The sequence below is a fragment of the Alligator sinensis genome, unplaced genomic scaffold (assembly GCF_000455745.1).
Source record: "Alligator sinensis unplaced genomic scaffold, ASM45574v1 scaffold392_2, whole genome shotgun sequence".
NCBI classification, from domain to species: Eukaryota; Metazoa; Chordata; order Crocodylia; family Alligatoridae; genus Alligator; species Alligator sinensis.
The window spans coordinates 1,534,633-1,550,412 of record NW_005842145.1 but is presented as its reverse complement, the minus strand read 5'-3'; the positions used below and the strand labels follow the sequence as shown (position 1 = coordinate 1,550,412).

The following is a 15,780-nucleotide window of genomic DNA, read 5'->3' as shown; positions in this document are numbered from 1 at the left end:
TGAAGATAAGATAAAACCTCAGACAACATCACTGACAATAAAATAACTTGCAAACACATAAGCTTTCCTACCTTTCTCCCACTCATGTCAGTGTCTTTGACCTGATCCACCAGGTGTTGGCACCTGTTTCTTCTTTCAGTTTTTTCTTAAATGCATTAATTATGAGTGTGCTAGAAATAACACCTCTCTTGGAAAATAGTGCTAATAAAATAGACAATAGAAAAATTATTAAACAACATAAAAATTGAGGAATAAGGAATAACTCACCTAAATTCACTACTTGCTCCTGTTTTGTTTTTCCTGTGTTCTTCATAATTTGTCTAAATTGTAAGCCATTTCTGGCAAGGGCCCATCAGTAAAATACTTAGCAAAGTATTGGAACTAGACAAATAAATTAAATAATTGTAAATGACTGTTAATAAGTGGCTTCAGTTTAGCAAGTAAGTAAATCAAATTAACTTTGGATTTGTGTGAGTGTGTGCCACTGCCTCTGAAGTCACTGAAGTGGTGAATGATGTGCACCTCTGAAAAAAATCAGGGTTTACTCCATGCATCCTTCTGTGTTCACACCAATAAACTGATTATTCTTATCTGCATGGTCAAATTACTGGTTGTGCTAAATCTACAGAGGAAAGACCAACAACAGCTTATAACTTTGCGTATGCTTCTCTGAGAGCTACAGTTTGTTTTTTAAACCTAGGCAAAATATAGCTGGATCTCTTCAGATTGTCTGATTGTGTAACACTGGTTCACCCATAACCACGTTTATATTAGGCTTTAAAATGGCATCACACACTAGTAACCCTATACAAAATTCTCCTTCCTGATCTATGAATGCAGATAATTCTATTTCTTTCTCCAACCCTTTGTCCTTCTAGCCTATAGAGATTGTAAACTCTTACAGATAATAGCAATCTCTGATTCAATGTTTGCACAGTGTTTATTTGAATAGAGCTCCATTTCCAGTTGGATGTAACAGCTTCTACAGTAATACAAATAAAACAATAACAACTCATCTGCACAGATCTTCTTAATTGCAGTGAAGATCTGCACTAAACATTTTGGATGTGCCCCACACAGGACACTTTTGATTCATAGCATGAAAGCCTAAGCGCAGTATTTGTGTTGGAGATCTTCAGTGAAGAGTATAAAATATCATTTTTCTTTTTTAAGGAGAACACAGACTTATCATCTTGTATTATAAGTATAAATAAACCAATTAAAACAAAATTTTATAAAATAAAATTTTAACCTGGCCTGAAAAATTCCATGTAAAATGGACAGCTCCTAATTGGTATGATTGCTCAATTGCAAGTTTTCTCTTGTGCTCTAAAGCATACACTGCAATGGTTTTGGTTTTTGAAATAGAAATATTTAATGTTTTAGTCACAATCCAAAAGGCTGAAGTGACTTCATTTTTTGCCCCAAACTAAGTCTCTGTAAAATAAAATGCTTGCTATATAAAAATAAATAAAAACCAAAGCACTTAAATATGTTTGTAACAAGAAAACAAATTTATTGATTTTAAAAGACAAGACACAATTTTGTTTTGAAAAACACAAGAAAGCTAGCCTGAGTTCAAGTCTGAAATATTCAGAAAAATCCTACTATCTTTAGTATGTTCCAGTCATTTGTTTAAACAACACACTAAAAGTTAATATATATTTTTATAATTATAAAAGTTCCCCAGTTATTGTACAGTACACAATACAAATTGCCCACAAACTATTATTTAGCTCCTGCCAATTTTGAGAGGACATGATATACTAAAAGATTTAGCATTTCTCACAAAAATCACATCAGGAAATACGTATTTACAAAATCAAATACATTATACAAAAAAAGAGAAAAAAAGAAAAAACATCACGTTATTCTGTAAAGATGTTTTCTTTAAATAATTAAAAAGTATATTCAGCTGTAATCCAAAAACTGGAAAAGAACATTACATTATCTCACACATACAATCTACAAAAAGTTGCTTACCTCATTTACATAATATATTCAGTCAATTGGAAAATAAAAGTTCAAATATCTCCTAGTGTTACTATGTGTCTGTGCTTATGGGACTGACAAATGTAATCTGCCACTTACTAAGTGAAATTTAAAAGATGGCACTTAAAAAAACCCCACAATATAAAATAAACATAACAAAGAAAGTTTTCTAGAAGGTAAGAAAGCCCTGAGTGATAGCAGAATTACTGATTGGTAAGCTGTAGAATAACCTAATCAAAGTTTACCACCTCAGGCACAAATTTCTGAGTTTTTGAAAGGCACTCACTTAAGTTTCTTTAACAGCCTTGCTGGTTACTACTGTAAATCCAAATTTGCAATGGAGATGAGTAGGAATGGGGAGCACGGGGCACTTGCTTTGGTACAAAATGGTACTTTTTGACAAAAGCATATTTAGAATCTCTTTACTGGGTTATTTTAAGATTGCATTTAATGTGTAAATAAAGGTGGTCACTTCAATGTTTTATACAAGGAAAATTTAGCTCAGGCCCTTTTAGTATTTCTTGACTTCAGTGGGTAATTTTCTTCAGCCTGGAGTACTGAATTGGGCCCCTGGTAATTACCACTCAATGAGATGCTGTTCTTCCCAACTTGTCATTCCTCTAACAAAGACATCTATTGTTTCAGAGTGAAATTCAGACCAGGGTGGATAGCCCCTGCAAGATCAGCAGTGCCACTTCAGGCTCCAAATCAAGAAAGCACTTGAGAGCAGATGCTGCAGTGTTTTCCTGAATCAGGGCTTCAAGGAGGCTCATCTGGTGCATGCTATCTTGTGCTGGGCACTCTTCTCTGTGACTAATACCTCCCTTAGGAATCAATCTGCGTGAATGATTCTTACCAAAGATTTCATTACTCAGGGCTTCCAATCCCAACGTCATAATTTATTTTAAAATAATAATAATAGCCATAATCATAATAATAAAAACAAAACCAGAACAAAAGGAAATGGTTTAAAACAACTTTTGAAAATAAGGCGTATTTTACATCAAACAAAAACTAGGCAGTCACTTTGTAAGTGGCTTTTACTATTTCTTAAGTAAAACTGGTAAATTAAACTCAGGTCTACTGGCACATAAAATCACTAGCAGCAATGATCAAGGCATGCAAACAGAAGCATTTACAGTAAATTATGAAGAATAAAAAATTGTTAAATTAAAACCCTTTGAGTATTGCATTTGTTTTAATTAATTATGTATGAATTTGCATTAACTGACTAGAAATGTTTACAACATACTTGCACTATATACTACTGATGTAATTCCACTTAACATTTTAATTTGAGACCTCTTCTGCACTCAGCTACATTAAAGCAAGCACAGCTGCAGATAATGCTGCTCACTGGTTGCTGTTGCAGAGATGCTAATATAGCTGCAGTATTCTCATTTCATGAGTTAACATCTAGAGCTATATTTTCAAAGGACCTCCTTCCAGCTTTGAATCTGTGCGCTATTTATTTATGAGAACAAAAGGTGGTTTTCAGCATGCCAAAGGCAGATGTAAATTTATAGGCTATTTTTAAATTTGGGCACGCTAAGTATCATCCATAGCTTCATCCCTAGATGAACCAGAACTGAGTGACCCATATGTTATTTTTACAGTGACAAAATGTTAAACATAGCATGAATAAGGTTAGGTGGTTTTTCAATTGTTTATCAAAAAGATGTGCTGAAACCTAGATGTCCACCAAAATTCTTCCTTCTTTACTAAAACACTTTTGTTTTCTTTTTATTCCTAGACATTTCCTTTTACAGTACTGGTGTATTCCAGCACAACCTACTGACTTGATGAAACCAAAGGAACTGATGTACTGTTTTGCTGTAGATAGTGCACATAGATGGCAATTAATAGTTTAGCTTAATTTTATTAAACCGTCTACATCAAAATTAAGCCTATGTAGTATGCAAGTATTTGATTTGGAAAAAGAAAAAAAAAGGCCCATAGCTATATACAACCTTACCAGACACTTGGATGTAGAATACTGTCAGTGGACTAATTAAGTTACCTGAAAATCTTCTGATTATCATTATGTGACTTACAATGCTCAAAGGGTTAATGCAAGGCATTACATTAAATGAACTTTCTAATACTAGAACTAAGCATTGTGTGTTTATGCCTCTATTCCAGTTTTTCTTTTTAAATCACCAAACAAATCAGAGATACTAGAATTCCATTCATTGACTGTTTTAACCATATACACAAGAGGTTGTCCTGTAATATAGAGACAAGGGCCCAATTTTCAGAAATGAGTACTGCTCTCCGACATTAATATTCTGGAGTTAATGTCACATGTAAGTACCAAAAATTACTTCTACTATTCCAAAGTTAAATTATTCATTAATTTCTTTTTATGGCTATAAATTATTCTTTTGTTCGGTAAAATCACTTCTGTAAATTAAAATGGATTGCAGTGCAGTTTCAACTAATAAAAGTGTTTTCCTAAACAGTGCAGATGTCAACTAATGAGAATCACAAAGATTCAAGATCAGGTTTCCTAGTGAAAATAATTTGAGCACAGCAGTGTTTCAGACATTTAAAAATACCTCGTTTTAAATTAAAATCATATATATACCTATACATTCCTGAATGACAGTACACCAGCACTTAATCTATTTCACCCCTTTGTGAACTAAAGGCAGTAATGTTGCACACCACTCATGTGGTAGGTAAACAATGTTAACGTTTTTCTCCACGTTTTGCTGAAGGAACATTATCTAAACAAAGGTGCATAAAAACAAGCTCAGTACAAGAGTGAACACAATGAGGAAAGCAAGTTGGAAAGTGAGAAAGCAGTCACTTTAAAATTAGTTTGTAATGAGAACCATGGAAAAGTACCAACAGCTTTGCAGACATGTAAAACTTGTGAAAATTGGGCCCTGTGTTTTGAGAAAGTGGTTCAACAATGGCCCCTACATTGTTCACTGCATTGTTTGTGCTAATGGAGGAAACTGCTTAAAAGCATTGTTCTTAAGTCCATGTCAAAATTAGATTAAACCCACAAATGAGATGGTCTCTGATCCTGCAACATGTTCCCCACTGGTAGACTGCTGCACTTCTAACAAGGTGTTTGTAGGCTTCTGAGTTGGTGCCAGTGTCCAGTCACAGGTGACATGTTGCAGAATCTGGAGGTCAGGGACGTCACATTCCTGTTTTATTACCTAAAAGAATTTTCCATACCCAGGTACCGGCAAATGGAAGGAGTATGCAAACAGATGGATAGATGTGTTACTGGCTTTACTACAATTCTATTAAATTAAAAAAAATACTCTCCCCCTCCCCCCCCCAACCATAAATATACACAAGAACCAGCTGTTATTTCATTAAAGGTGAGATCTTTTAAGAGAGTAATGAAAATATGATTTAAAAATTGAGAGTAAAATCAAGGGATAAAGGTGGAAATACAAACTCCATTCAACAAACAAAACCTGCCAGGGGTCCAGTTTGTTTTGATAGTGAACTTTTTGGGATCACCTCTAGTTAATTGGGATTTTTGGCATGTTTAAGCTCTGAAATTCAGTTTACTATCTGTTCAACAAAGGCACAAATATTAACTACTGGATGGAAATTCCTTTTTTTGTTTTTGCACACAATGGAAACAGTGAACAACGGAGGGGAAAAGTTGAAGGCTTACAGGTCCCACCTCTTTTAGAAATCTATACTTTCACATTACAATCACGCCTCTCTCTCAGCAACAAATCCAACATTAAAAACAATTAAGGACAATGATAAAACATTTAAGTTTTGTCAAACACAAAAGATGAAACTAGTTATTATAGAACATCAGTATTAGAGCATTAAAAACTATGTTGACAATGAAAAATGTTTATTTTCATATTTAATTTCACTTTATTTTATCTGTAAACATTTCATAATGCACAATGAAGGGGAGTAGATATTTATCACAGCTTAGGTTATTTTTTTGGTGAGGGGTGCAGACATGCTGTTTTTAAGGAAAAAAATCAGAACATATTTAAATAAGATGTGGGTGAACAAAATCTATGATTCAATTTAGTGCCTGTGTAAATTTTAAAAAATCTGACATAAACTCTATTTTGCACTTGCTACTGAGGCAAAAACACCCACTGACTTCAGCGGGACCTATGCCTAGATAGAACGTGTAGGGTTCTACCTCAAATTCTGTAAAGCACAATGTTAAGCAACTTAAAAAATGTTTCATACATTAAAAATGTTTACAATTAGGACAATTTAGTTAATCTGTTGCTCTCCTTGGAGCGTATGAGTACTCTAGCAACAAACCTGTATGCTATAAATATATTCTCTCACATGCTGTTCATCCATTTGGTATATGTAATTTCAAAGATCATTTCATAGACACACTAGGTAAACCAGCCTAAATAACTCCCTAATTTTTTCCTACAGTCCTTGTTTGTAGGACTGAATATTTTTTGTGCTTTCCTCCATTTTTGGCTTCTGGTTTTTTGCTTGCTTATTTATTTTCACTATCTGAAGAATAAATTCATGTACCTGTTTTAAAAATAACAAAATGGTTCAAATGCTTATAAGATATTTTATATCAATTAAAATAGGATGTAGAAGTGTTCCCCATGATTTAACCATTAAACATAATAGCAGGCTAACACCCCACCACATATCCAAATTGGAAACGTATGCTGCATTAAGTACCTGCTCATTCTGTTTATTTTCTAAAATTAAAAGTACACAAGGGCTTAGAAAATATATAACCATGCTTGGGACTAGGGTTGACTTACTTCATTAACAACATCTGAAGTTTGTATTAAAGCTAGTTTTGCTTTTCAAACCCCAAGCAAATTTGACTTGTAATAAAGTGAAATTCAGCTAGAAACAAGAAAAAATAGGCTTATTGTTACTCTAAGAGGGATATTAAAACCATTTAATAAAAAAATTCCTTTTTTCCTTTGAAGACTATGTAACCTGCCCTTACTTCTTAGGGAATTTGAAAAATGACAGGCACACCTTGTTGGATGAATTTAAGAGTTATTAACAATAACAAAAAGTACTAAATCTTAGCTTCAGTTCTGTTTAAGGCACCATGTAATAGCCGAGGTACAATGATCCCTGATGTACATTCTTAAATGGCAATGGTCCATCTAGCCACCTATTCAAATTCTACGCAATTGGGAATAAGTACACGTGAGGTGTGCCAGTTACACTGCCTTATTTTAATTTTTGTAAAAATTTAAATCCACTTTAAGAACCAGGAAATATTTTTGAAAGAAATATGATGCAGGTTGCTACATTCCTTGCATTCTATAAATTATCTTTTATAAGAGCAGCAGATTGAACTACTAGTAGGAAAAAGACCTGGAATAGAAGAAAGTCATCCAAATGGAATGGTTTCCTGCATGTCCAGTTCAGCATAAGTAGCATGTACACTTAAAAAAAAAAATCAAGTCACTTCTTTTGCAGCTTCAGTTTCTAACAACTACAGTCCCACTTAACAGCCAAAAGCATCTGTGCAGTGGTCCCAATATAGAATCAGTAGTCTTCAAACAGAGGAACTGGTATGCAAATAAACTCCAAAACGGTTGTTTCTAAAAGGAAGCTTGCATTGTTTACGTGATGATCTGATAACAAGGTACGCATATGACGTACACATTACCACATTCTGTTAAAATTCTCCCATTTATTCTGCATTCGTGAATGCAGAAATTTCACTTCTTCCTCAGAGAAAGAAAACAGTAGATTTTCCCAACCCTCCAGCATTATGATAAAAATTCCCAATACTTTTCCCCTGAACACTCGGAAACATTATCAAAATAGTGTCTTCTAGTTCTGTCCAATGAAAAGCACCTTTTCATAATAAAGTTGATGCAGCTGCTGTCAAATGAGTATGCCTCCAGTGTGAATCAAAGAAAATATTTCTTTTGATATTTCACAGAAGTGCATCTAATTAAAAAACGATGTATATGAAATCACCACAGCTAACAATTAACATTAAAATATTTTAAAAAAACTATGAAAAAATTTAAATTACTTTAATTGTAAGAGGACAAAAACATTAACATTAAGCTTTGCAAAATCCTTCTTGACACTTGAAACTAAGAAAACTCTTAATATTGAGCGGCCAATGTAAAATGATTTTGTTTACAAAAATGTTCTTAAAACAGATCTGGCAAAATACATACACCCATTCCATTTCACAACTCCAAGAAAGGTAATGTTCAGCACAGCTAAAATTTGACAACAGTCGACCTTCAGACTTATTCTCTTTTGTCATAATAAGCCCAACATCAATAGGGCTAATGTAATCTGGGGAAAAAAAAGCTTTAACAGTTAGACTGCAGTATATGTATTTCCAGTCGCACTGCACTGTCTGATAGTCTGAGTACTTGTGACAATGTGCTCATTGTGAAGTGGGTTCAGGAGGTTCTGCTGTACTCCACTCTCAAGTACTGGCTGCATGCAGCCCACCTGAAATGCTTGGTTGAGCTCTGTTTTCTCTCTCTTGGCTTGTGGCTCTCCATTTTCATCCAGCTCTTCATCTATTTCGCTTTCCACTTCACTGCCCTCATCTGCACAAACAAACAACCGTGAAACTAGCACATACATGCAAAAAAATCTAGATGTTGAGAATTACAATGGGTCTTTCCTTTGCAAACAACAGATAAGATATGACAACACAGGGAAGTCTAGCAACCAGATAAAATGAAGATTGAAAATTGAGATTTTACTGGGGAAACAGTCAATACGTAATTCAAGATAAATGTGTTCAATGAACTCTCAGCTTTAATCACCATAGCTACACCTTATTAACAGTGACATTGCTTTTTTCTCTGCAAACCAGCTCAAACAAATGGACCGTTATCACTAATAAACAATATTAATACTAACTTATATAGTGGCTTTCATATGCAAAGGGTAAAAAATTGGTATCATTACCCTAATTTTATAGATGGGAAAATTGTAGTAAAGAGTAGTTTAGTGACTTGCCCAAGATCCCACAGCCAGTTTTGTATTCTACCAGGACATAAAAGCTTACCTGCTCCGGTATATTTCTTACTGATATTTTAAAAGTTAGTTACTTAGGAAAGTGTTTGACTTCTGCAGTCCTCATTTATTGAAAGCTTTTGTGGTCTCAGTGTGGGCACACACACACACACACACACACACACACACACACACACACACACACACACACACAAGCACACCCTTCACCTACACATTGCACTAAATTGTGGATGGAACTTGTAATGTCTATTCCTATGTACACTAAGCCATTTTAAAAGATTTAGAATATTAGAAGCCAAATCCACGCTGTTACATCATTATTATGTAACATAACAACACAAGGGGTGCCTGTGCATGAGCACAGAGATTGCACCAACAAATGCTGTAATTACAGCACATCAGAACAGACTTGATTAATCCAGCCTGTTGGAACACGCTAATTACTGCACTTCAGCCAGCCTCTGCGTCTTGTGTATCAGCGTCCCTGAGCTTCAAAACGGCGGTGGGGGTGCTTTAACTAGAGCTCATTCAATGAGCTTTAAATAAAATGCCCCACCACCATTTTGAGGCATGGGGACGCTGATACATGAGATGCTCTGGGCACCTGAATTAGAGATGCTTTAATTAAAGTGCCCGCCCGGCTCCCCACACGCATATGCAAAAATGCCATAGCTATCTAATGATGGACTACTTTTAGGTTGTACTCTATTATATTGTCACAATCTTAAGGTTTGTTTTGATCCAGAAGTTACAGAAGTACCATAAATACCTGAGAGAGTAAATGCTTACCTTTATCCATATTTCCAGGGGACACAGCATTTAAATCGCCAAACTGAAACATAAACAATAAACATTATTCTTGGCGGGTCTTAAAACCCATGCTACGAGACCTCTTTAGATACGAAACGAAATAGAAATCTATACATCCCATTCTTTTGCCAGCATGAAAAAGAAGTTACTTAACTGTTACTGGAATTTTCAAGATGTGTTGTCCATATTTGTATCCCCACTGTAGGGGAGGTGTAGGCACCTTGAGAACACTGTCAAAGACTTTTTTACCTTAGCAGAGTGCACCACAGTCTACCCTGCCCTTGTGCCCCATGCTAAGGAGATGAAGGGTTTGGCACACTTCTTGACCTTCAGTTTGTTCTAAAGTGCAGAATCATATCTTGTACGTCACTCCAAGGACGAGGAAGGAGGGTAGGATGCAGACATGCATATGGTCAACACATCTTAAAGAACTCCAGTTGCTACTAAATAACTTCTTTCTCCTTTGAGTAATTTCCCACAGGCACACCCTCACTGTTGGTGAATCCAAAGGAGTATCCATGCACCTGGAGTTGGATCTTAGAGTCCAAATGGCAAGCAGCAGGTGGAAGGACTGATTAATCATATGTATCACCTGTCCAGGAGGCCTCTCTGATTCTGTTGCTGATTCTACTGCTCAGTTAAGGTACATTTTCGAATTTCAGGTGGCTGCTCTGAAGAGACAGCTATAGAAGTAGTGTGCATGGTTGGTTTAGGTATTGCCTGAATTCTGGTGGAGTGAACTCTGACTTCAGACAGTGGTTCTACCTTGGCAGTCTCATACACAGCTTGACACACTATAAATCAATTTGTACAGGCTCTGCGTTGATATTGCTGCACTCGAGCAGTTCTTGGCTATGGAAAATAACAGCTATGGCAACTTTTTGAAAGGCTTACTCCTTTGTAAGTAAGAGGTTAAGACTTCTCACAGAAAGCAATTGTAACATCTCAACTCATGAAGAATGACATCTAGAGTGGGTCTATACCTGCCCCTATGGTGACATTGTTACTGCGCTGTCATTTAGTACTTCCTTTCGGAAGTGCTAGAGTGCAGCAATATCAGTATAAGTACTGGAAGTACTAAATGACGGTGCAGTAACAGCCCGTACTGCAGTGCTGGCGGCGCATTGTTATTTTTAGTTGCTATGTCGCCATAGCAACGCATTATAGCGAGGGAGCATGTTGCTACGGCGACATACCTGCGGTGCCATGGTTTGTGCCCGCTAATGCTACGTTCCTGTAGCGCACTGCTCCGGTGATGTAGCATCTCGTGTCTCCCTAGGGGAGAACACTGGCAAGTTGATATGTGGGCTGAATACAGGGACCATCTTGGAAAAAACCTTAGGGTTTGGCCTTAGCAATCTGCCACGAGAGTTTGGATTTCACCCATCCTTCTTGCTGATGTAACAGCCACAGGAAGACTTTTTTCATGGAAATGTTGAGCAAGGAAACCATTGCCACAGGATTAAACAACCGCCCCATCAGAGATGTGTAAACTAACATTAGGACCCCTTGTGCAACATGGTCCTTCATCAGACTCTTGAAGAATTGCAGGATTGCCAGGTAAGAAAAAAACATTCTGGCCACTGACCAGAGGATAGTAGGCTCAGACAGCAACTAGGTGCATTTGGACAGTGTTGATGGACAGGTCTGGATTGAATGACAGCATCAACAACGTATGTGGCCACATGCAGAAAAATCTTTACAGTTGGCTTGTTTCTCTGACAAAAAACGTAGAGGTGAGGATATCATGAACAGCCAAAAGGAGTTCATTTAATTTACCAACATGCTTTCTAGTCCCAGAAAGACCTGTTATGTCCTTTCTTATAGTACAGAAATCAGTGCTAAAGACAATGCCTCAGCAATGAAAATGGTGAAAGCAAGTAAAATATAAAGTTCTATTTAAAAAAAAAAAAAAAATCTCTCTCTCTCTCTCTCTCTCTCTGACATTTTTGTCAGGGTCTTTTTCTGACTGGTGTGAGATATGTTTATGTTGTAGAATGCAAAGAATACTGTTGGTACCCATTTTATGTCTCATTCTGCAAATACCTATGTGTAGGCTTAATTTTATTCATATGACTATCGAAACCAAAAGATTTCTATACATAAACTTACTAAATACAATGAGACTTTTGACGTGTCTGATACCATGCATATACCTACAGCAGATATGTTACTAACCTTCTTTTTATATGTTGAAAATGCACATTTAAACAGCCATTTCAGAAATTTTGCAAAGGTTTACTCTAAGTTCATTTAAATCTAATACATGTCTCTTATACATTAGCTTACCTCTCCCATAACTGCTATAGGTGTCTCTCCAGTTGCCTGAGCAACACGATGCTCTACTAAGTAAAACATGTATTCATCATAAAGCAGGCGGATCAGATGAAAAGAGCCAAAGCTAGCAGCACTGCGCAAGGTTAAATCTCGAATCACCATTGAACTGTTTAGAAATGGAAAATATTATAGTTATATGTAGTGATATAAAATAAACACGACAACTCATGGTTACAATTATATGCTTTATCCATTAGAAGAACTGATTCCAAGCAGAAACTTCTGAAACAAACATCCGCAAACATGAATTCCTCTGCTGTGGGGTCTTTGGAATGCAAGGTCAAAGACAGTAATGCAGAAAAGATGCTAAGAATACTGTTTGTCTGAATACTATAGATATGATGCATTGCACTATTCTGAAAATACAAAACAGTTCTCAAAAGTAAATTGACTAGGTTTAACTTTCAAATAGACTGGATTAAATAAACTAGGTGAGTTATGTTATAGGAGCTTTACAGAAGCGTTTTTGCAACAAACTATCCCCTTTCTCTAAAAAATTATCTGAGAGATAATCTGCCTTAAAAAACACTAGCCAAATTTTCAAGGGTAGAAGTTTTTTACGCAAGCAAAATCTCCGGTAGGTTTGTGAGAGTGTTCCAATTTGTGCGCACACTTAAAAGCATACACACAAATTGGGCATATGCAAAAACAGTCCTTTGAAATCCCGGTCCTCAAATGGAAAAAAGAAACAAAAAAAGAGTTCAACAAAGTGGTATTATGATAATTCTGTCAATGTACTTTACATAGATAGAAAAAATGAAATAATGCAAAGCAGACAAAATTCTTTGGATAAATCTGATCTCTTTTATTAGACCAACTTGACCATCTTACTACCAATTTGGGTAAATCTGATAAAAGAGATCAGATGTACCCAAAGAACCTTGTCTACCTATGTCCTTAGACCAACACGGCTACAGCCTACACCCCTGAATAATGCAACGCGTGCATATATCTACCAACCAGAAACACATAGAATATACTTTATTTGCTAGCTCTATTCTGGTAAGAGAAGGAGAGCTAATTTTAGGTTGCCAGCCACAGGTATTTACCTGAATCCGAGAGGAACATGAATTTAGGATAACCCCCCACTGATCAGATTCTATACATGAGAAATGTGTAAATTTGTTTTAATTTTCCAGCCTAGAACTGAATTATTGGAAAGCTGTCTTAAATGTGTCTGCGCCCCCCCCCCCCAATCTGAAGTGGGGAAAGCAGGGAAAGTAGCTGGGGGGAGGCAGTAGTAAGCAAGGTGGTAGGGAGGCATTGGGGGGGGGGGGCAGAAGGTGTGGGGGGGTCAAGCAGCCTGACCTTTGCCCCTTATACCCACACACCATGCCTCTTGCTGTCTGTCCCCTCCACCACTTACCCTCCTTCCTGCCTATGCCCCTTGTCCTCCTGCTACTTGCCCCCCATGCCTGCTTCCTCTGGCATCTGCCCCCACTGTTGTCTACCCCCACACCATCCTCTGCCACTTCTGTGTCCCCACCATTTGGCCCCCCACAGCCTCTGCTCCCCATTACTTTCCTTCTAGTTCTGGCAGGGCTCTGGCCCTGCAGCTCAGGACACAGCACATGGTTGCTCCAGCACCAGGCCCAGCCTGGCTTGGTAGCAGCGGTGGTGGTGGCAGCTTCAGCCCATGCTCCATGAGGTGTGTGTGTGTGTGTGGGGGGGGGGTGAGGTGCAAGTGCTCAGGAAGGCAGGGAAAAGTGGGGGCAAGTGGTGGGGGGACAGGCATCAGGTGGCTTGACTCCCCCATTGCCTGCCTTCTCTAAAGCCTCCCCCAGTGCCTCCTCCACTGCGTGCCCCGCACTTTCTCCACTGTAATGGTGGGTGAGATGAATTTAAGATGGCTCTCCACTAATTAGATTCCATATTTGGAAAATTGTAAACAAATTTATAAATTTTTGATATACTGTATTTACTCGAATATAAGGCAACCCTGAATATAAAGCAGACCCCCAATAATTAGCCTGTATTTAGAAAATGTATAAATTTGTTATAATTTTTCAGTTATAGCATCTAAGTATTGGAGGGTTGTCTTGAATTAACCCACCCCACCACACACTGCTACATCAGGGAAAGCACTGGCTAGAAGGGGGAGACAAAGTCAGGTGGCTGCTTTGCCACTTTTCCCTGCCACCTTCCTGCCCCTACGCCACTTGCACCTCCAGTCCCCAGCTTCCTACAGTCTCTGCCCCTCCCTGCTCTTGCCCCAGTCTCTGCCTCTTCCCCCCCCCCGCCAGCTTCCCCCAGTTTCTATCTCTTCCCCTCCCCCCCATACTGTCAGACGCTGCTCAGAATGTTCCCGGAGCACAGCATGTGAAAGCTCAGCTCTTGCCTGGCCATGCAGCAGTGCTGGCACTGCTGACTGGCTGGGCAGGGGAAGGAGTTTCCATGTGCTCTGTGCCCAGAAATGACCCCTGAGCCAGAACTGAGCTGTGCCTGACAGTAAGGGGGAGGAAAGTAAGAGAGTGGAGGGCAGAAGCTTCAAAGGGGAAAGAGGGCCAGGGCTAGAGTCAGAGCTACAGCAGCTGCCTGCACCCCGCTCCACTTAGTATGTGAATATGAGGTGAGGAGCTTTTCCCCCATGCAGATGGGGAGGGAGGAACCTCATCTTATATCTGAATAAATACAGTATATAGAACAGAAGTCAGCAATGTTTTTGGGCAGAGTGCCAAAAACACATGCATGCTCAACTTGTACGATGTTGGTGTGCCAGGGGAAGATGTTGGCAGGGTAGCTGCGAGGGGCCTGATCCTTGTTGTGGCCATGCATCCTTGGCCCCTTCCCCGAGGTGTGTGTGTCAAGCAAAATGCCTTTGTGTGTTACACTCTGGCACTTGTCCTGGGGGTTGCCTACACGGATATAGAATTTAATTACTGTGGGGTCACCTTAAATTCAGCATTGTCTTGGATTTGTGTAAACATAATAGTGCTCTTGTTCTGTAGAATAACATGGGACCTTTCGTCATTAGGACTACATGTTCTGATCTCATTTTTTCCTCAATGTTAATATGTGAGCATGTGTACGTACAAATGAAGAGTGAAGTATAAAACACAGTAAAAACATTTTTAGATACATTTTAGGTACTACCTGTAGAAAGACCATTTTAGCAGAAATTGCCTTGCTGCTTTTGGAAAGCTGGGTCTTCCTTCATATGGTTTCAACGCTTGCATCATGACATTATCAAGCCAGGCAGCCCACTGCTCCAGAGTGCTCTGCTGCTGTAGAGTCATCTTGAAGTCTGTTTCTAGTCTCTGAACCATGTTGTCATCACACTGGCACACCCAGGAAGCCTGCTCCTGTAACAGTACATGGCACTCTTTAAGGCAGATCAGTACATGAGGTTTATTCACATATTTACAGAAGAATGTTCATCCGAAGGATTAGGCGATTAACTCAACAGAAGACAAGCTACTCGTGCTAGGTAAATTAATGGCCCATTTCATTTTTAAGATTCCACAATCTCATTTTTAAAAAAGGGTAAAAAAAATAAAGTATTCAAATGGGTTGCAAAACTACTGAACGTTCGAAATAAAAAACCCTTAAATTGCAATTCTGAAATACTAATTTTCAAATGAGATTTTTTTTAACTTTCCTTATTACTAATTTTTCTAGTAAAAACTTAAGGAATTGGTTGTGTTGCTGGTAGCACAGTAATAACAGGGTGGAAAG

The 15,780-nt window shown here is 37.9% G+C and overlaps 1 protein-coding gene across 6 annotated transcripts in view; it reads right to left on the bottom strand.

Moving 5' to 3' along the window:
* Positions 1-1,536: 1,536 nt before the first annotated feature.
* Positions 1,537-15,780, bottom strand: part of RFX3 (regulatory factor X3) — a 263,571-nt gene continuing 249,327 nt past the window's right edge. For all 6 annotated transcript variants that reach the window (XM_025206198.1, XM_025206201.1, XM_025206200.1 and 3 more), the window contains 4 exons: positions 15,199-15,407; positions 12,058-12,211; positions 9,748-9,790; positions 1,537-8,522 (listed from right to left, as the gene is read on the bottom strand). In XM_025206198.1, the coding sequence (XP_025061983.1) occupies positions 8,284-8,522; positions 9,748-9,790; positions 12,058-12,211; positions 15,199-15,407 (645 nt within the window). In that variant the 3' untranslated portion in view covers positions 1,537-8,283. The remainder of the gene's footprint in view (positions 8,523-9,747; positions 9,791-12,057; positions 12,212-15,198; positions 15,408-15,780) is intronic.